The 22,269-nt window shown below is 38.4% G+C and overlaps 1 protein-coding gene across 1 annotated transcript; it reads left to right on the top strand.

Annotated features, from left to right (window-relative positions):
* The first annotated feature begins 11,219 nt into the window (after window positions 1-11,219).
* On the top strand, window positions 11,220-14,975 carry LOC118739208 (glucose dehydrogenase [FAD, quinone]-like). Its single transcript, XM_036470401.1, has 4 exons — window positions 11,220-11,401; window positions 12,626-12,746; window positions 12,825-13,229; window positions 13,508-14,975. Exons 1-4 carry the CDS (start codon window positions 11,234-11,236, stop codon window positions 14,704-14,706), a joined length of 1,893 nt encoding a protein of 630 aa, XP_036326294.1. The 5' UTR covers window positions 11,220-11,233; the 3' UTR covers window positions 14,707-14,975.
* Window positions 14,976-22,269: the final 7,294 nt, after the last annotated feature.

The raw sequence follows: 22,269 nt of genomic DNA, 5'->3' as shown, positions 1-22,269 counted from the left end.
CAATACCATTTGCTTATTTTACATATTACATAGATTGTTAATTTTTTAGGTAGGTACATGTATTAAAAATATTTTTTGACAAATTTTAGTACTTTTTTGGAATATTTATCCTAAAAAAAAAGATATTTAGCAAAAAAAATTTCGAAAGCATTCAAAAAATTATATACATGCAACTGCATAAATGAATTGAAACTGAAAGTATTTGCAAAGAAGTTTTTCGCAAATATATGTGGCTATGAAATATTTTTCCATAACTACAATTTCTTAGAATCATATTATGCTGCCCGACCTCTTATGGGAATTTTTATGCATACATTTTATAAATAAAAGTCAATTTATAAAATAAACCCCAAAGGTCAACATAAAATTAAAAAAGGAAAATTTAATTACATTAAAAAAATAAAAACAAAAAAAAAATTTCTCCAACTGGGATTTGATCCCCAGCAAAAATGCAACACGCGAAAATGATATCGCGGCTCTAGCGCATCCGCCACACAACACATTGAAATCCTAGCGCATAAGCAGTGTTTTACGATGTCGTTCAATTTCATGCGCAAGCTTGCGACGCTCAAATTTCGTGTAATTGTGTGTGCAGAAAACCACCATCGTTTTGCCAAATTTTATTAATTGATGAATATTTTTATGTTTAATCAAGAAATTGAATATTATCTATCAACATTGAAGAAATATTAAATTAAATGGTTATGATCATATGTTTAAATTAATATTTACTTGAATTTTTCTATTTCAGCTAAGTTGATAAGATTTTCTTTTTATAAAAACTATTTTATTATAATTTATTTAAACATATGTATGTATGTATATATTTACATTTAATATTTATTTATTTTTTTTATAATTTTATTTGATATTTTAATATAATTTAATATTAAGCCAAATTCAGTTGTTATTGTTAAATACATATACATATTAATATAATAAAGAAATTTTAATAAAATCGACTTTTTAATTTTGGAAAAATTTTTGATATCTTTTGATAGGTATCTGATGGCATTTTTCTTTATGCATACGAGCGAAAAAGCATTTACGCACATATATTCTTTGGTACGTAAATGTAGACGAGTAGACGAGTGGTATATTTGGCCGACTGCACCCCAAAATTTCTGGCAGAAATTAGTTCACAGAGAAAATGCGCCTTCTCATTCATATACGTTCTCTGGTGAAAGCTACTCGTTGTGAAATATATTGCTAACAGTTTAGTTTTCAATCCAACTAGTTCACCTTGTACACTCAGAAAAAAGCATTTTCTTAAAACAAGTAAAGAGTATCCTTACTTTCGAGTTACTGTTTTTCCTTAAGATTAAAAAAAAATTTACTCAATTTGTGAAGTTTTCTCTTAATTCGAGTTCATGCTAAAAATAGGGCGTCATTAATTTGAGGGAGTAAACTTACTCGTCCCAACAATGGGTTGTGCGCTGGGTTTGGGATTCGCCACGTAAAAACAGGCTCCAATGAAAAAGAGAAACAAAGCCTCGGATATTCTCCTTTTGATGATGACCACGGCAAACGATTAGAGAATTAGGATTTGAGGGCATGCATATGGGATGTCCGTACCCTCAATGGGGAAGGTGCGTCTGCCCGGCTGGTTGATGCCGTCGTAAGAGCGAAAGCTGACATCACCGCCATTCAAGAAATGCGTTGGACGGTGCAAGGCAAGTAATGTCTGGGGCCTTGCGACGTATACTACAGCTGCCATGTAAAGGAGCGTAAATTCGGCGTGGGATTTGCGGTGGGAGAGAGACTCCGTCGCCGAGTAATGTCGTTCATTTGCGCGCCTGCCCTGATCGAAGGGAAGGATGAGGTATCCAAGAATCTCTTCTATGAGCGCTTGGAGCGCACGTACGAGCGCTGCAAGGAAAGCTTAACGTCGAAAAGCTGCAATCACAACAGACAGCCAGCGCTTTCGCTATTCGACTCTCACACCTGCTCTCAGAGAGCACTCTTCAACAAACCGACATATGCGAGCAGTGGAACCACATTTCCCGCACATTAAGTACCACTGCCGAAGAAATAGTCGGATTTCAGCGAGCCCGAAAGAACAACTGGTACCATGAGGAGTGTCAGGAAGCTGCAGAGAAAAAATATGCCGCCTATAGGGATCTGAAGAGGGAAGCTAGGCGTATTTGTCGCAACAAAAAGAGCGAGGCCGAAATACGTGAGTGCGAAGACCTTGAAATGCTGGTCGACAGGAAGAATGCCCGAAAATATTACCAGAGAGTTAGGGGAACCTAACCTACCGATGTTCAGAGCATACTTAAATTATGGAGGGAACATTTCTCCACCCTACTGAATGGTAGCAGCTTGGAAACTTGTGGAGAAGAAGAACCGGATCCCTCAGTCGATGATGGCGGAGTCGATATTCCTCCGCCTGACTATGACGAGGTACAAATAGCAATAACGCGGCTGAAAAACAACAAAGCTGCTGGAGCTGACAGCCTACCACGACTGGAATTTAAGTGTGCTCTGCCCAATCCACAAGAAAGGTGACCCCGCCATTCGCGCCAACTACCGCGCGATCAGCCTTCTAAGCATAGGTTATATGTATTGTGCTAAAGACTGAAGCCCACCGTCAACGAACTGGTTGGACCTTATCAGTGTGGCTTCAGACCTGGCAAGTCCACCATAGACCAGGTATTCACAATATGTCAAATCTTGGAAAAGACCCGCGAGAAAACGATCGAAACTCACCAACTATTTATCGATTTCAAAGCCGCTTTCGACAGCACTAAAATGAGTTGCCTATACGCCGCTATGCCTGAATTTGGCATCCCCTCAAAACTCATACGGCTGTGTAAAATGACGTTGAGCAACACCACCAGCTCCGTCAGAATTGGGAAAGACCTCTCCGAGCCGTTCGCCACCAAACAGGGTTTCAGACAGGGCGACTCTAATCTGATGTTGGAGAAGATAATAAGAGCTGCAGAACTGAACCGCTCAGGAACAATTTACTACAAGAGCGTGCAATTGCTGGCTTATGCCGATGACATCGACATCATCGGTAACAAAAACCTCAAAGTGTGTTCTGCCTTTTCCAAGTTGGATAGGGAAGCAAAGCGAATGGGTCTGTTGGTAAACGAAAACAAGACGAAGTATCTCCTGTCGAATGGACACCGATGGAAAGACCAGGAGACGGACTTGGCTTCAATTGGCATTTCCAACTGGCGTCAGTTGGCACAGAAAAGAAACGACTGGCGTGCTTTGTTGAACTCGGCCAAATCCGCTTAGGCGGGTTACAGTGCCAAATAAGAAGAATAAATTTACTCAACATAAGTAATAATTTACTCAACATAAGTAATAATTTCTTCAATATAAGTAATAATTTCCTTACATAATTTTGAATTTTGTCAGTGCTGTTAAGACAAAGTTAAGTGCTTTTCTGGGAAATGTCGACTGTAACGTCGCGCGAAGACTACTGCTTCTAGTTCTGAGATCGCAGGTTCGAGGCCGGTTGGAGGTGGTTAGAGTAAGGTAAGTCAATTATTTAAATTTAAATATAAATTACATAATGTAAAATTAATTTCATACCCGTATATGAGAAAACCATATAAAATAAGATACAATATTTTTAAATACGATTTAAAAAATTACAATTAGGGAGTTCACAAGTCGTGCTATTTGTCATATTTGCTCTTTTATACTATTTTTTTAGAACAGTTTTAAAAGTGTTGTTTTTGCTTTACAAGTAAAATTGTTGTATTACAATACAACTTTGAAAAATATGTTTACTTTGCTATTTGTGAGTGCTATTGGATCAGACATTTCTATTTATTTACATTTTTCCTTGTCTGAGTACAATAAAATAATCAAATTTTAAATAAACAAATGGAGTCATCTCATGGCAATGGAGTAAGTTATCTTTAATTTATAACATATTTAACTTATTAAAGATCTTTTTTAATTCAGTGCAAAACTAAGCGTGTCCGGGGAAAACCAAACCATATGTGGACAGTGTCGGAAGAGAAGTCCCTAATTGATTTTCTTTTAGAAAACCGCCTATTAGAGGTTTTTTCCTTAAACACATATGTATAAATATAATTTGGAAATATAAGTACATATTTGCAGAAGCCGTCCGCCCAGGATTTTTATACGCGTTTCTGTGTAGAAAAAAAAACTAGAAATTCAGTGGAAGCTGGTGCGTTCTAAAGTGCGTAATATGAAAACGAATTACAAGAATGCGAAAGATTGGGAAGGTTCGACAGGGGCAGGTAGCATGGATGGATGATTTGCCAACAACACAAGCATATTCAACCTAAAAGTTTCATCGATCTCTTCCTCCTCATCTTCATCGCCAAACAAAAATGCACTAAATAAATTTAAAAAACTCATAAATGACTTATTTGACGACTCACTTCCTTCCATCATTGCGTCCTGCGCGTACTTCTCGCAAATCGCAGCCATTAATTTGCTTTTCTCGCTTCTTCTGGGCATTATAAACTTTCTAAAGCTGTTTTAATAATTTTGATTTTGTCAAATATAATTGTTAAAATATTGTACAATAGCACACGAAAAAGTATGGGATGCTCACAAGTTTAATTTTACAACTGTTCTAAAAAAATAGTACAAAAGAGCAAATATGACAAATAGCACGACTTGTGAACTCCCTAAATAAAAAAAATAAAATAAATAAAATAAAAATATTTAAAAACAAATTTCGTGCTCTGGGACTCGAACCTTGCATCTCTCGACTAGCGCTCCAGAGCTTTGCTCTGGTTTTGTTTGATATATTCAATCTCATAAAATGTTTAAATCGACTTTTGCTAAACTTTCAAAATCAAAAGTTATCAAAACAAATTCTATGGGACTGAGAAATATTATTTTCTACTTTTTAGTCCATTTATAAAAGCATGGTATATTAACGAGTTTTTTTTTTACTTTTATTTATTTTCTACTTTTTAGTCTTGTCTGTATAAAATTTTGCTGTAGAAATTAAAATAATTCAACGATATGAATAGATTGGTGCCTGTACCTATTAATACGGCACCCCCAGCGTCCAAAACCAGGTTACAACATCTTAAAAGGCTCTCAAGCGCTTCCAAACGGTCGCTGGAGCTCAAATCAACCAACTGGTCGCAAAATGGTACGAAAGTAGCTAGATTCGGACTAGTCCCAAACTGAATCCCAACTGGGCTCAGACTGAATACTAACTGGTCCCCAAAGACTAATTCCCAACTAGCCCTAAACGGATTACCAACTGGGAGCCCCGTACCCCAAGTGGTTTCCAAGTCACTCCACCAAATTCACCCACTGAGACAAATCCCAATTGTTCCTCTCTGTCTAGCCTTTTGAAATTTTTTGCTAGGCTATGCGTTACATCTTCGCAAATTTTACCACTACCGAAAACTAAGATGTATGTATACAGATCAATAATTCAACGAAATTCTAATACATAAGTATTGTATCTTATCAGACTTTATTAATACTCTCTTTCAACATACGCACATGCATATACGTATGTACATATGTATATACATACGAGCACCAATTAATTTCATTTAAAGAAATGGCGTGTCGTCCATTTTCGCTGTAGCACATATTTTTAGGCGACATATTTAACTACTTTCGGCGAGACGACATCTACCTCTCGTGTCTATTGTATGGTAATTGATATAATACCTATCGACGAGGTTGATGTCTAGACTTTTTATAGGATTTATGCAAAGCAAAGGTATTATAGCTATTTATAATAGGTGTCTGGACATACAACATTGTAAGTTGATAAAAGCGTTGTAATAAAAAATGCATATACAGTGGGGAGCAAAAATGTAAAAATGGTTATTTTAAATATTAATATTTTTTCATATCAAAACTTTTTCGTTGATGTTGATGTTTGAATAGTATTATAAATTTGGTCTGATGTTTGCAAGTACTATAAATATACCCATAAAAAAATTTCCCTTCTGTATCAACTGACGCTAATTGGAAATGCCAAGCGAAGCCAAGTCTCTCTCCACCTGGTCTTTTTAACTCAGAGAAGGCCTTCCTCTTCCTCTGTTACAAGCATCGCAAACCGCGTTGAATACTTTCAGAAATGGAGCATTTCTGTCCATTCGTACGACATGCCCAAGCCATCGTAGCGATGTTAACCAAATTAGAGCTTTGATCTTATGGTAGAGTTCCATTCAATGGGTTTCCCATTCAACTATCAAAAGTCCGGGTGTGTAATCGCCTTTAAAATGGACCTATAGATGAATCTAGACGAGAATATGGCGAGGTTTGAAACGTACTCTCAGGACTGCCACGGTTTTAACAGGACTCAGACAGTCACGGCATTCGCCCACCAGGCATTACTGATGCCTGTCACCCCAGCATACTCAGGTGACAGAACACCGCAATCATTATTATTATAAGTTTTAATACACTTATTGATAATACGTAATGCACATTCCACGTTCAAAGTGGATATAGAAGTTAAATTTTGGTAGGAAAAGTAGCAAAAATATTTCTCACATCACATTTTCCTATAGCTTTACATGCTTTACCAGACCAACGACGTTTTTTTTTTGGCATTTTGAATGGGTAAGTGATGTAGTCACAAGAAGATAGAAGGTCCCAGTGTGGAGACTCCCGAGACTATCCTGGTTGCTGCTCCTGCACACAAAATTGGTAACATTAGCGTGGACAGGTGCAGGAAGTGTCGTGAGCGGGAGACCGGGGAAATGTTGAAGCATCTTCTCTGTCGATGTCCTGCACTGTCAAAAACAAGATTAAAACGCTTGGCCACTGAAATTTCTACTGAAATTCGCAAAAAGCGTTGATATTCTTTGTGATATATTCTTTAACGCGTAGAAACGAGCTCCAACTGGTAACACTAAGCACCTACCGGTCTATGTGCGGCTCAGCGCCGGCCAGATTAACCTAAGCTAGCAATTAGTTAACGTACATGTGCAAAAACATTTTTAAGTAAACGGTTTTTGTTTTACACCCTCCCATACATGATATATTTTGATAGCAGATAATTAAAAAAAAAAAACCACTTAAATTATCTAACATGCACGATTGTTTTTTATTGTTACTTATTACCAATAGCGTCACAAATGTATTAGCTAATTTTTTATCACTGTCACGTTTTAAAAATACAAAAAAAAAAACACTTGCTATAAATGTGTGCTTACTTTTTCATAAATGACATTTCGATGGAGTTCAGTCACTTGTTATTTTATTTACAGAACACACGTGTATTATAACTGATAGAAGCAAGGCATTGACAGAAGAAGTGCAAGCGTTTCGAAAAAGACACCATTTAGATATTAGTTAACGCACATATAATTATTTTTATTTTTTTGTTTTAATCAGTGTTATTTGGCTATAAAACTGGGTGCTCAAAAAAATTCTAACACTTCTGAAAAAAAAAATTGGAACTTGCGTCACAATTTGTTGCATTTTTTTGCAGTCCCTTACAAAGTTTTAAACTTTAGTTTTTTGGTTTTTGAAGTGAAACTTCTTTAGCGGCGGTTGGTTGGTTGGGAGTAAATTGGCAAATTCAATGGAAATGGCACACGGAAATAGTGCAACGGAAATGGTTGGGGCTGACACAAGTGCTTCTTGCGTGTATGCTTATGGTATTAATTTAACAAAAAATTGCTAATAAAAGGTTAAAGAATAACACTTAGAAAAAGACCAATACAAGAGTGAACATAAAGGTGACTATGTACATACATAGATAAAGAAAAGGCTAAAGGCAAAGGTAAAAATAAAAACGAAAACAAAGATGCGTAAAGATAAAGGCAAAAATGAAGGCCAAGGTAAATTTAAACACTTTTCATATACATATATATAAGGGCAAAGGTGAAAGTGAATATGTAGATGAAGAAAATGATAAACATAAAAGTAAAGACAAAGAGGAGGATGAGGATACTGATAAAAGTAAAGATGAAGATGGGAGAAGAAAGATTAAAATAAAGGTTATTAAAGAGGAAAGGATATAGAGAGAGACACAGAGACTCAATCTGGGAAATATTTTGAGATTTTGGAGATTTTCGGGACTTATTGAGAAATTAATCGATATATTTATTGGTTATGTTATCGATATATTTATCGACTTTTTTCGAAATTTTTATCGATATCGTTATCAATTTTGCTATCGATATTTTCGGAACTTATCGATATAATAATCGAACTTTTTATCGATATTTGTATCTATTTTGTAATCGATATTTTTAACTATTTTGTTAGCGATATTTCTTATCGATTTTGCTATCGATATTTTTGTAGATTTTGTTATCGAAATTTACCGATTTTGTTGTCGATATTTATCGATTTTATTGTCGATATCTATCGATATTTACCGATTTTGTTATCGATATTTATCGATTTTGTTATCGATATCTATCGATATTTACCGATTTTGTTATCGATATTTATCGATTGTGTTATTGTTATTTTTATAGGTTTTGTTATGGATATTTTTATAGATTTGTGATGTATATTTTTATCGACTTTGTTATGGATCTTTTTATCGAGTTTCTAATAGATTTTGCAAACTGATATTATTACAGATTTTGTTATCGAAATTTTTATAGAATTTTTCATCGATTTTGTTATCGATTTTTTTATCGGTTTTGTTTTCGATATTTTATTAGATGTTACTTTCGATTTTATTATCGATAGAGTATAAAGATAAAGGAAAACAGAATAACTAAATGTAATTAGAACGAACAGGGGTAGAGGTAGGGATCTAGATAGGAAACAGACAAAAAAATATAACCTTAAGCAAAAGCAGACGTATGTATGTATGTACATATGGTCACCTGAAATGCAAAATGACGGAACTCCCCACAACGTTTTATTGAAAAATAAAAAATAATTAGCCACGACTTTTTCCATTTCAGTGACGATGTTGTTACGTTATTTTACATTCCAGGTGACGATATGTAGGTATGTATATTGCTTATGAGACAAAATATATATGTATGTAACGTAAGTTTCACTTCTCCAGTGTAGCCCAGGCGCACTTGCTTTTTTGTTTTAGAGAATGAACTGTATTTTAATTGAAAATTCTTATTAGTATATACTACCCGGCCCACCTTTAGTTCGTACACTTCTCACTTGTAGTTCATACAATCTTGAAGTAAAAAAATATTTCAAAGTATATGAACTAAAGGTGGGCAGGGTAGTAATATCGATAGCGCTATCGATAGTTTGACAATACTAGTCACCACAATAAAACTATATTATGAAGATCGGTCACGTTTATTCGCTCGAATACTAATAGTAATAACAATATCTCAAGTTATACCAAAATTTGTTGGTAATTTTTAAAGAGAATTTAACATAAGACAAGAGGAAGATCTCTGTATGTTCCAGCATAATAAAATAGTTTACAATATATAAATTTTACCTATAGATAAAACATATTTTGGTAAATTTTTTAATTTTGGCACACATTTTGGTTCCTAAAAAACAAAACGAGACGCAAGTGGCAATCGTGCTCTGAAGTCGAACATAAATATGTATAAGGCATTGTATAAAAAGAATAACTTGCCAGCATTAGGCCTCGGATTTAGAAATGTTTTTGAAACTTATGTACTCGAATAACATTGTCCTAAGGTGTAAAATTTGGCATCGCTTGTTTCCTAATCTAAGTACATAAAACAATACATAATATATTTTGACGTAATATTTTTTGCACGAGTGCGTAGTTCCCCTAAAACGAAGACAAATAAGACGTTACGTCTTCTTCTTTACACGAAAGCGCGCAAACACATATGTTTTATAGTTTAATTAATAAACTATTTTAGTACAACTTCAAAAATAAAAAAATCGTATAAAAGGGCTCCGGAAAACTAAAACCGCTGTCAGTCTACTCTCGAGTTAAAGAAGTGACTTTTGGTGATCGTTGAGCACGTTAGTTTTCTGTAAAAGTAAAAGGATATTACGGGTAAATATTTCAATATAAAATTGTTTTAAGTACTAGTGCGTTGGACTAAAACACAGCGACTCCGAATTAATTGATAAGCTGCAACGCTGAAAGTATAAAATGCAGGCTTCGTTGCTAGTAGCAGAGCAAGAGGAAGTCCTTCTCTGCGACAGAGAAATCAGTTGGAGAAGGACCTGGCATTTCCAATTGGCGTCAGCTCGCAGAGAACAGAAACGACGACAGGTATCTTTTTTGTCAGATCTGAGTTAGGGGAAACCATTTCACGACTTACGTCGAGTATAGTGTCATCCTTGTCCGGACGAATAGGGTATGCGATCTTGAACCGAACTTTCGGAAGGTCTTGTGCAGCTGCAATCGTGACCGACGGTTGGAGTAAGGGTACGGCGATAGTTGATCTTGAAACGCGCATTTAGGCCCGCGGTTCCAAAATGCACAAAGCAGTAGGAGCTTCATTTTACTACTCTAAACCCGAAATTTGCAGAACTTTTAAGCTAACGAACCACTGCGCTACTCGTATTTTTCAGTGCGTAATTTTGGCAATAATGAAAACAGCAAAGCAAATTTATTGTAGGTAGCAGATAAACTTTAACATTCAAGGTTAGGCAGATATTAATGCTTTTCGGGTGGCAGGAAACAGAGGTGTTGATGGTAACGCCACGTCTCCACCTTCTATAGATTCTGTTAGAAAAGCTGTGTTGAGACAGAAATGTCAGGTGGAGACCGCAAATTTCCACTGTTAAACCATATCTGTCTTAACATCAGCTGGCATTTCGTAGTTTGACAACTCAGTTTTCATTTCACCGCGCCATCTACATTGGCTACAGATCGATCTGATTGGCTTGATGCCAAGCCAAGTTAGAATGCTTACAGTTAGCAATCGAAATAGGGCTGCCCAGTAGCTCGTTTCTGTAACTATTCTCTACAAAAGCGAATTCGTATATGAATTCGAAGCCCTGTTCTCTACTGCTAATTAGTAGTAGAGAAAGACATAATATTCTCTACCAGTCGAGTAATAATTGGTAGGGAAGAGTTACAGAAACGAGCTACAGGTCTATAAGTGACAGCTCGATTGGCGGTATAGTGCGACGCTTCTTGTTCAGAACTCATGCGGTTTTTGTGGGGACATTTAACCTGCAATTATAGCAGAGTGAAATAATGGAATTCCAAACTCTCTGCACGAAATAATTATTTCATTATCAGTGCATAATTAGGTTCTGGGAAGGATTATATCTATATACAGACATATGTACATATGTACGTATGTATGTATGTCCTCGCATATTTGCACTAATCTTACAAGTTTATTCGTTTTTTTTTCTTTTTTGCAGCAACAACATGTCTTACCTCTACACCCATTGTGGTTGTCCGGTGTCTTCACCACTCACGCCTACATTGGCCAACATCTGTGGTGGCAGCGCCTACGTGCTCTTCATGGGCCTGCTCGAGGTGTTCCTCCGCTCGCAATGCGATATTGAGGACCCCTGTGGTCGTGCCACTCCAAGAGTAAGTCAATAGTAACAAAATGAATAAAAAATATAAGTATTAGGGTGGTTTTTTCGGCGACAATTTTATTTTTCACTCCCACCTCGAAATTGTGTTGGGAATACCTAAAAAATATGCCCTGAAAACTTGAGCACCTAATATTAATACTTATTAAGTGCTTGACCAAGGCGTGCAAATATTTTCCGTTCAAAATACACGTAAAATTTGAGTTTTTTTTCTTCAATAGTCTACAGCTCAGACGCTTTGTACGCCTTGGTCGAGCACTTAATATTAATATTGAGAGCTCAAATTTTCAGGATTTTTTTTTAAGTATTTCCCACACAATTTCGAGGTGGAAGTAAAAAAAAATGCAGCCGTAAAAAAAGCACCCTAATAAGTATATATGTATATTAAAAAATTATAATATACAGTTAACCGCAACAGTCTAGCTGCAGAGAAGTCTTCTCAATGTATGCATATTGTTTTTTAATCTTTTCGCAATTATTTTTTTATAAAAATATGGTTCATACTACAACAAAAAAAAAAATAGATTTTTAAACTTTGTACAAAACTCAGGAAAATTATATAATTTTTCTTAAAATAGTTTAACTGTTTTGGGGCATTTAATTTTTAATTTAATTTTTACATAATCAACATTTTACCAAAAATTCTGATAAGGAAGCCTATTTATTGAATATTCCTGAGTTTTGCGCAAAGTTTAGAAGTTTTGTTTGAATTTTTTTTTAGAAAAAGTTAGCGAATTGAAAGATAAATAAAAAATCCTTGCATACATTGTGAAAATGTCTCTGCACCTAGACTTTTGTGCTTGACTCTACGTTAGGGTGGTCTAAAAAAAAAGTTTAAAATATTAGGCTCTCACACCCTAGGATATTTCTGAATGAAAAAATACCTGTATTTTATTGTTAAAAAACTGATATTTAGAGGTGTCCCAAAAACCCCAAAAAAAATACAAAGTGGTGCCCGTAAAAAATCGTTAGTATTAGAAAATGGTAACATAACAATTGGGTATAATATAAAATAAAATACAGGGACAACTTCATGGGCTTTTGAGGCAGTTCTAAATAGACGTTTTTGAAACAAAAAATTACGGGTATTCTTATTTTCCATTTAGAAAAATCCTAGGGAGTGAGAACTTAACATTTAAAACCTCTTTGCCCGCATGTATTTTGATTTACCTTAAATTTCAATCTGTATTTTTGTGAAATTTTCTCTCTCACATTTTAGTTCCGATCGGAGCCCGATAGTGAATATGATTTTGTTGTGATTGGTGGCGGTACTGCTGGTTCGGCTGCTGCTGCGCGTCTCTCCGAAGTAGCGCAGTGGAAAGTGTTAGTCATCGAAACGGGTAAGTTTCAAATTATTGTTGTTGCATTAAGGAAGCACCAAATAAGTTAAACATTTTCGTTGTTCACTTTAATTCCAGGTGATGACGAACCAATTGGATCACAAGTGCCTTCACTTTCCTTAGATTACATTGGGAGTGACATTGATTACAAATATACAACTCAATCGGAGAAGGTAGCATGCCTTGGAGATACCAATCAGGCGTGCTCTTGGCCTCGTGGCAAAGTATTGGGCGGCACATCTGTGATAAATGGTATGATGTACAATCGCGGCAATCGTGAGGACTATGACAATTGGGCATCCTTGGGTAATACCGGTTGGTCGTACGACGATATATTGCCGTTCTATAAGAAATCTGAAAATAATTTGCAAATTACTGAGGTTGACACCGCTTTGCATGCCGTCGGTGGACCGCTACCAGTTTCACATTTCCCCTACAATCCACCATTGTCTTATGCGATCTTAAGGGGTGGTGAGCAATTGGGTAAGTTGCGAGTGTGATTTTAAAATAGAATTGTAACATGTAAAACGCACCTTAGATGCATTTGGTGTAAGCAAGTGATGTGACATTACATGACGTCATTTGGCGTACCCCACATTATGTGGCACGACATAATGTGGCATTACATGATGTGACATCACAGCAAGTATCATTGCAAAGCACATACATATATGTACATCTAATTTCCCGCCATCCATCATTGTATTCTGAGTTGCACATTCCAAAGATTATCTAACATCCTTTACACTCTATCATTTAAGGCCTTGACGTACGAGATTTGAACGGCTACAATGCCACCGGCGTCATGAAAGGTCAAATGGCCTCACGCAATGGCATACGTCATAGTGCTGCACGTTCATTCTTGCGTCCCGCACGCAACCGTGAAAATCTTCACATTCTACTTAATTCCACCGCTACCAGAGTGCTCTTCGAACCGAACAGTACAATCGTTAATGGTGTTGAATTGATCGATAGTAATAACAATACTATCACAGTATCTGTGAGGAAAGAGGTGGTCGTCAGCGCTGGCGCTTTGGACTCACCAAAAGTACTATTGCTTAGCGGTATTGGACCAGCTGACGAACTAGAAAAAGTCAACGTAACTGTCGTACACGATCTGCCCGGTGTTGGCAAAAATCTACACAATCATGTTTCCTATTCTCTAACCTTCTATGTTAACGAAACCAACACTAACACTCTAAATTGGGCAACCGCATCGGAATATCTTCTCTTCCGCAATGGTCTGCTTTCTGGCACTGGTATTGGTGATATGACCGCTAAAATTAGCACAAAATACGCCGAATCATCCAGAGGACCCGATGTACAAGTCTTCTTCGGTGGCTACTCGCCTAGATGCTCCGATACCGGTGCAATTGGTGAGCTTCTAACGAACGGCTCGCGATCCATACTGATGTCCCCCGTCAATGTGCATCCCAAATCACGTGGATCCGTTACACTCGCTTCCAATAATCCCCGTGACAACGCACTATTTGTCGCTAATTACTTATCCGTGGAGCATGATGCAAAAGCACTCATTGAAGGCATCAAGTTTGCTATCAAATTGGGAGCTACTCCAGCGCTCCAGGAATTCGGTTTGACTCTGGATGAGACCCCAGAAGCGGGATGTACATCATACGACTTCGGCACGGATGAATACTGGGATTGCGCTATACGATACACTACTGCTCCCGAGAATCATCAAGCGGGCTCCCTTAAAATGGGTCCAGCAAACGATACCTTGGCTGTGGTGGACAACGAATTGCGAGTGTATGGCGTGCAAGGTCTTCGTGTTATGGACACATCCATCATGCCAGTCGTAACTTCGGGCAATACGCATGCGCCAGCTATAATGATCGCAGAGAAGGGTGTCTACCACATCAAGCAATCTTATGGCATCGTAAGTGAAATCGAGGACCAATCGCAGCCACAGGGACCTCCACAACTAAGTCAAAGTTATTAAAATTTAACTACCATATTTAAAAATGAAAAGAAAGCGAAGAGTTGGGATTTAAAAATTTATTGGATGCAAATTATTCAATTGCCGATATAATTTCTTATTAGTTTTGCTAACTTTAAAATTTCTTTATTTTCATTTTCCATATTCTCTGACACTTTATAGCGTTTAATTGCTCTCCCGAACACTTTTGGTATATATGTATAAATCGTATCTATATTTGTATCCCTTTTTGGTTCAGAATTCAATGAAATGCATTTAAAGCAAAGAAGTTTGAATATATGTATATGTGTGTAAATAAAAGAGTATTGAAAAATATATAATTTCGTTTGTGCAATTTTATATTTGTGTAAGGACACTGTACAGTCTTTTGCGCGGTACTGCGCTGAAGCTGAGTAAGGCATTCGGTTTGATTTGGTTAGAAAGGTATCGCAAATAATATTTGTGTAAGTATTGTAAACAATGTGGTAAGACCTCTTCACTTCAACGGTTGGATGATCTTATATTTGGAGCGCAGTTTTAATCGTGGCACAAATACATATATGTATGTATTACAATCAGTATTATAACAAAGCAAATAATGAACCGGAATTATTTGATGCAAAAACCTTCCGAAAAATTGATGCCCAATACCATTTGCTTATTTTACATATTACATAGATTGTTAATTTTTTAGGTACATGTATTAAAAATATTTTTTGACAAATTTTAGTACTTTTTTGGAATATTTATCCTAATAAAAAAAGATATTTAGCAAAAAAAGATTCGAAAGCATTGAAAAAAATTATATACATGCAACTGCATAAATGAATTGAAACTGAAAGTAATTGCAAAGAAGTTTTTCGCAAATATATGTGGCTATGAAATATTTTTCCATAACTACAATTTCATAGAATCATATTATGCTGCCCGACCTCTTATGGGAATTTTTATGCATATATTTTATAAATAAAAATCGATTTATAAAATAAACCCCAAAGGTCAACATAAAATTAAAAAAGGAAAATTTAATTACATTAAAAATATAAAAACAAAAAAAAAATTCCCCTACTGGGATTTGATCCCCAGCAAAAATGCAACACGCGAAAATGATCTCGCGCCTCTAGCGCATCCGCCACACAACACATTGAAATCTTAGCGCTTAAGCAGTGTTTTACGATGTCGTTCAATTTCATGCGCAAGCTTGCGACGCTCGAAATTCGTGTAATTGTGTGTGCAGAAAACCACCATCGTTTTGCCAAATTTTATTTATTGATGAATGTGTACATATTTTGATGTTTAATCAAGAAATTGAATATTATCTATCAACATTAAAGATATATTAAATTAAATGATTATGATCATATGTTTAAATTAATATTTACTTGTGAATAATACATAGATAGTTCTTCTTCTTCTTCTTCAATAACTTCGATGGCGATTGAAATGCAAAAAATTCATTTCAACCACCAAATTATTCTTTATTTTATTTTATTTTATTTTATTTTTTTATTTTAGAAATAAATTCATAAAAAACAACCGCTTCGGGTAGGATACGAACCCTGACAACAACGGCAGCAAGGTATCGTTTATTGCCACGCATCAACCAACTATACCACAGCACTTATTGAAATTCATGCATCTTACTGGCTACATGTACTACCGATTTTGCAAGTACGAATATCCAAAATTTTTTAATTTTCGTTGACATATCTACATTTACGTACCAAAGAATATATGTGCGTAAATGCTTTTACGCTCGTATGCATAAAGAAAAATGCCATCAGATACCTATCAAAAGATATCAAAAATTTTTCCAAAATTAAAAAGAAGTCGATTTTATTAACATTTCTTTATTATATTAATATGTATATGTATTTAACAATAACAACTGAATTTGGCTTAATATTAAATTATATTAAAATATCAAATAAAATTATAAAAGAAATAAATAAATAATAAATGTAAATATATTCATACATATGTATGTTTAAATAAATTATAATAAAATAGTTTTTATAAAAAGGTCCATTTTACATGACTTTAGACAATCGCGGAAAAAAGTCAAGAAAATGCCTTAGAAAATCTTATCAACTTAGCTGAAATAGAAAAATGCATACATGTTTTGCTGAAACAGAAAAATTCATACATGTTTGCAAAAATGAATTTGCAACCAGCAAATCGATTTCACGCAAATATCATATTGTTACGATTATCCTCGAAACCTTGAGGGATTACCCAAATATACTCGGGCTCGTATCGCTGGATTGTTAAATAAATGCGAACGATGACCGAATTGTAGTACAATTAACTTTATTGTACAACAAACAATTTACAATACTTGCTAATACAGTAAAAACACTTTACAATACTTGTTAAAGCAATAACAACGCTATACTACTTGTTAACACAATTAAACTTATAGCTTGCTTATTCGCAACTCGATTCTCCGCTCACTTTACTTGTAGCTTGCTGACTTGTAACTGTCCCAACTCCGCTGTGTCGTGGCTCTTATATACCTGCACTCACACTTATGGCAACTCTAGAACGTTCTGAAGTTTATCGCTCATTCTCTTTCTCTCGCTGTTCGCAGTGTTCATCCAACTTGACGTTTCTCTTTGTGGAACATTCTACGTCATTCCTCGAACATTCTGCCTATTTCTCGTTGTTCGCTTTGTGTTGCCGCGGTATTCGCCACACTGCCCTCCACCTAAGTCTGATCGTCCCGATCAGACACACTTGCGGTTCCAAACGCTGCAAGCCTTTCCAAGTGGACCACCTTCATCTTGTTTCTTGGTCTCCCAACGGTCTGGATCCGATACACTACGTCATTTAGCCGTTTTACGACCTTATACGGACCTTCCCAGTTGCATTGTAGTTTTGGGGACAAACCTTTCTTTCGTTGTGGATTATACAGCAACACCAAATCTCCTTCCTGGAAACCCTCGGAATTCATCGCCTTATCATACCTGGCTTTCATCTTGTCACTCATAATTTGTGTGCGCTGTCTCACAAGAGCATGTATCTCTCTCAGCTCCTCTTCCAGGATGTTTGACGTCTCTTTTCCAATCCTTCTAGCATCACCAGTCACCCCAAACTTCAGATCACTAGGCAAACGGAGCTCACTGCCGAATATTACCCTTGCAGGAGTTTTACCCGTTGTTTCATGCACTGCTGACCGGTATCCCATCAGGAACAAGGGTATGCGGACATCCCAATCTTTTTGATTCTTGTCCACGACCTTCCGCAAATGCTCTTCCAGGGTTCGGTTGAACCGTTCCACCATGCCGTCTGATTGGGGATGAAGAGCCGTCGTTCGAGTTTTCCGGATACCCAGTATCTGGCACATCTCTTGGAACACTGCCGACTCAAAATTTCTTCCCTGGTCAGAGTGCAGCTCTATAGGTACACCGTATCTCGCAACCCAATTGTAGGTGAATACCTCCGCTACTGTTTTAGCTTCCTGGTTTGGAATCGGGTATACCTCCGGCCATTTGCTAAAGTAGTCCATAACCACAAGGACGTATTTGTTTCCCTGTGCGCTCATAGGAAATGGACCGGCTACATCCATGGCAATCCGCTCGAAAGGTGCACCTGAGTTATATTGCTTCATCTGGCCATGACTTCTGGATTTCGGCCCCTTAGCTGCAATACACTCCGCGCAGTTAGCAATCCACTCTGCGACCGATTGCCGACAACCAACCCAATAGAACCTCTGCTTAACCTTCTCCAGGGTCTTCGTGATTCCCAGGTGCCCTCCACTAGGACCATTGTGGAATTCCTTGAGTACATCCGGAATTCTTATCCTTGGAACTACTATCAGGTTGCGGGAGCACTGGCCATCTTCGCTTTCCCATACCCTATGCAAACAGCCAGATATTAATTTTAAGCTGTTCCATTGTGCCCAGTACGCCTTTGCGATGGGGCTTTCCGCTGCCATTTGCTCCTTAGTTGGCCTCCTGTCCACCTCCAGTCCATGCATCAAAAGCTCCAGATCTGGATCTTCCTGCTGACACTTTCGTAGCTGTTCTTCCTTCCACTCTTCCGCTGGTGTTATTGTCGTTAGACGGACGTCTATAATGTCCTCTTTTCCCTCAGCTTTTGAGCAGTGTTTACATTCCAGGCTACATGGTCGGCGGGACATGGCATCAGCATTACCGTGGACACTTCCCTTGCGGTGCTCAATAGCGAAGTCATAACTTTGCAGTCTCTCAATCCACCGAGCTAGCTGTCCTTCTGGATTCTTAAACTGTAGTAGCCACTTCAGTGCTGCATGGTCCGTTCGAACTCGGAAACGTTGCCCATAGAGGTACTTGTGGAAATGTTTGACGCAGTCCACCAACGCTAGTAGTTCTCTCCGAGTTACGCAGTAGTTCCTCTCTGGTTTTCCAATCGACCGGCTATAGTAGGCAACTACCTTCTCCTGCCCATCAATTACCTGCGACAGTACGCCTCCTATGGCATAACCACTAGCATCCGTATCCAAAATAAACGTTGCCCCTGGAACGGGATACGCTAGCATAGGTGCAGTACATAGTCGTTCCTTCAGAGTCTGGAAAGCCTCCTCCTGCTCCTTGTTCCACTCGAAGGCTCTATTTTTCCTAGTGAGCTCGTGGAGGCTATTAGCAACGCTGGCGAAATTCGGAACAAATCGGCGGTAGTAGGTGCATAGCCCAAGAAAACTTCGTAGTTCGTGCAGGTTCCTAGGTCTTGGCCAATCCTTTACTGCTTCTATCTTTTCCTTCGCAGTACAGATGCCCTCCGTTGTCACCTTGTGCCCTAAGTAGTTCACCTCCTTCCTGAACAGTGAGCACTTTTTAGGACTTAGCTTCAGACCAGCGCCAGCTATCCTCTGGAAAACTTCTTCCAAATTGTTCAGGTGTTCCTCAAAGCTTTTACCCAATACGATAATGTCGTCTAGATACACCAAACATGTTTTCCAATGCAGTCCTTTGAGCACATGGTCCATAAGTCGTTCAAAAGTGGCAGGAGCGTTGCATAATCCAAAGGGCATCACCGTGAATTGCCACAGACCGTCTCCAACGCTGAAAGCTGTCTTCTCCTTATCCTCGTCACTTACCTCCACTTGCCAATAACCGCTCTTAAGGTCGAGTGTTGAGAACCACTTTGTTCCAGTCAACGAGTCCAGAGTGTCATCGATCCTGGGAAGAGGATAGCTGTCCTTTTTCGTCACATCGTTTAGTTTCCGGTAGTCTACGCAGAACCGCATTTGACCATCCTTCTTCTTCACAAGTACTACCGGCGAACTCCATGGACTCGCTGATGGTTCAATCACACCACTCTCGCTCATTTCGTTTATTATTTGGCTAACAGTTTCACGTTTGGCAAGTGGAACACTCCGAGGAGCTTGACGGATTGGCCTTGCATCGCCAGTATCAATGCGATGTTTCACAACGTTAGTCCTGCCTGGTTTGTCGCCATCCTTGTCGAATATGTTGCAGTATCTTCGGAGAAGTTCCTTAGCCTTGTGCTGGTATTTTTCTTCCAACCCTTCCGTCCATGCATTAATGTCTTCCGCAATGTCATTCTCGCCAATGGAATCGCTTTCAGGTAACTTTCCGCAGTTGAAGATTGCCTCTACCTCTCGACATTGCCCCAGTACAGTTCCTCTTCGGAGTTTGACTGGTGATTTGAACTCATTGAGCACTCGAACTGGGATGCGTCCATCCTTTTGCATCTTAGCCAGGGTTTTACCAATAAGTACGTCCGGTGTAGAATCTTGTGTCGCTTCAACAACCCACAATTTGTTTGTCCCACAATCTCCATCAATCTTTGCCCACACAACTGCTTCTGACTTCGGTGGAATCTGCTCGCTTTCCTCTAGGATCACTCGCTTGCTGCTGTACGGACCATCATACCCAAACCTAAGGGGCACTTCCATGTTGTCGTACGTCATGATCCTGCTCTTCATGTCGATCTTCATACCTTGACCAAATAAAAAGTCTAATCCAATGATGACTTCATCCATAATCGCCGCGACTATGAACTTGTGTAACACTGTCACATTCCCTATTGCGACTTTGCATGTTACCTCTCCTACAACTTGGGTGTCCTCACCAGTTGCTGTCCTCAACCTTGCTCCAGGTAATGGCCTTACATCTTTAGTGACCAAATCAGATCGAATGATGGAATGTGATGCGCCCGTATCCACAGTTAGTACTCGCTCATGTCCGTCCACATATCCACCAACAGTAACGTTGCTCGCCTTTCTGCCAATTCGCGAGACAGAGATTATGGGGCATTTAATTGCGGGAGCCAGCGTGCGCCCCTTGCTGCTGGCTCGTTTTAGTTTAACGACTGGTCGGAGTTGGGCTCGTCATCCTCAGTCCTGCGTTTACGTACTGCTGAACTGTTTGACCTGTTGGAACCCGTCTTACATTCGCGTGCGAAGTGGCCTGGTTTTCCGCAGCTAAAACATTTTCTAGCACCATCCTTCCTCTCGGTTGCACCAGGAGTATTCTTCCCTGCCATCGACTTGAGTGTTTTCAGGATCTCGTTCATCACGTCAGGTGTTTCCACTTCTACTCGATGGGCTTTGTAGGCTGGTCTACTTAGGAGCGCTGCCGTTTCACGTGTCTGAGCATACGAGACCGTTTCAGCAAATGTTGGCTTTGGATTTGCATACGTCTCGCGCTTGGTATACACGTCCCGCATTCCGTTGATGAACCTCTGGATTTTTACTCTTTCGAGGTGCTCACCAGATGCATCTCCAATTGCCAAATGAGCCAACCTTTCAACCTCGGAGGCGAATTCCTGTAGAGTCTCATTGGATTTCTGGCAGCGATTTTCCAGCTCCATCTGGTAAATCTGTCTCCTGTGCTCGCTACCATAACGTCTTTCCACTGCACCCATTAACGCATCGTAACTGTTCCTTTCACAATCAGGAATAGTCTGCAAGATTTCCGCTGCAGGTCCTTTTAATGCAACGAACAGTGCAGCGGATTTATCCTCCATGCTCCAGTGATTTGCTGTAGCTGTCTTCTCAAACTGGAGCTTAAAGACTTGGAAAGGAATCGTGCCGTCAAAGGATGGAGTCTTTACCTTGGGCGCGCTGTTCGAAGAAGGTGGGCGATTCAACTGCATATCTCGAAGGCGACCTTCCAACTCCTCTACCTTAGCCTCGACTTTCTCCTGAATTAGTTCTTCGATTTTATCTTGTCGTTCCTCGATTTTATCCTGTCTCTCTCTGAGTTCTGCGTTATCTTTAAATAAATTCTCTTGTAGCTGAGTAATCTTTTCATCTAGCTGCGATGACATGTACGTTTTCTGTGCTTCCAGCTGCGAGGACATGCGTGTTTCCTGCACTTGCAGCTGGGATGAAATCTGTGATATGGCACCCAACAACATGTTCATGTCTATAGCCGTTGACGCACAAGGAGCCTTTCCCTGCTCTTCAAGCTTCGCTGATGTCTGCTGCACATCCTTCGACGAACAAGCAGCCTCATCCTTCTGTTCGTCCTTTGCGGATGCATCGTCGGATTTACCCTGGAAGTCGTATTTGTCCACGTCGATGCCTTCAGCTTCCATAGCCTCCCGCAAACGGGATAATAATTCCACTTTTCTTCCGGA

The sequence above is a fragment of the Rhagoletis pomonella genome, unplaced genomic scaffold (assembly GCF_013731165.1).
Source record: "Rhagoletis pomonella isolate Grant_MI unplaced genomic scaffold, Rhpom_1.0 Rhpom_scaffold_00001, whole genome shotgun sequence".
Taxonomy (NCBI): Eukaryota; Metazoa; Arthropoda; class Insecta; order Diptera; family Tephritidae; genus Rhagoletis; species Rhagoletis pomonella.
Note: the sequence above shows the minus strand (reverse complement) of the source record. Positions and strands in the feature narration are given on the sequence as shown.

Excerpts from the sequence above, each read along its gene's own strand:
- LOC118739208 (XM_036470401.1), top strand. The coding sequence starts at position 11,234 with ATGTCTTACCTCTACACCCATTGTGGTTGTCCGGTGTCTTCACCACTC. Across the intron at positions 11,402-12,625 it reads GTGGTCGTGCCACTCCAAGA|TTCCGATCGGAGCCCGATAG; the intron begins GTAAGTCAATAG and ends CTCACATTTTAG. Across the intron at positions 12,747-12,824 it reads AGTGTTAGTCATCGAAACGG|GTGATGACGAACCAATTGGA; the intron begins GTAAGTTTCAAA and ends CTTTAATTCCAG.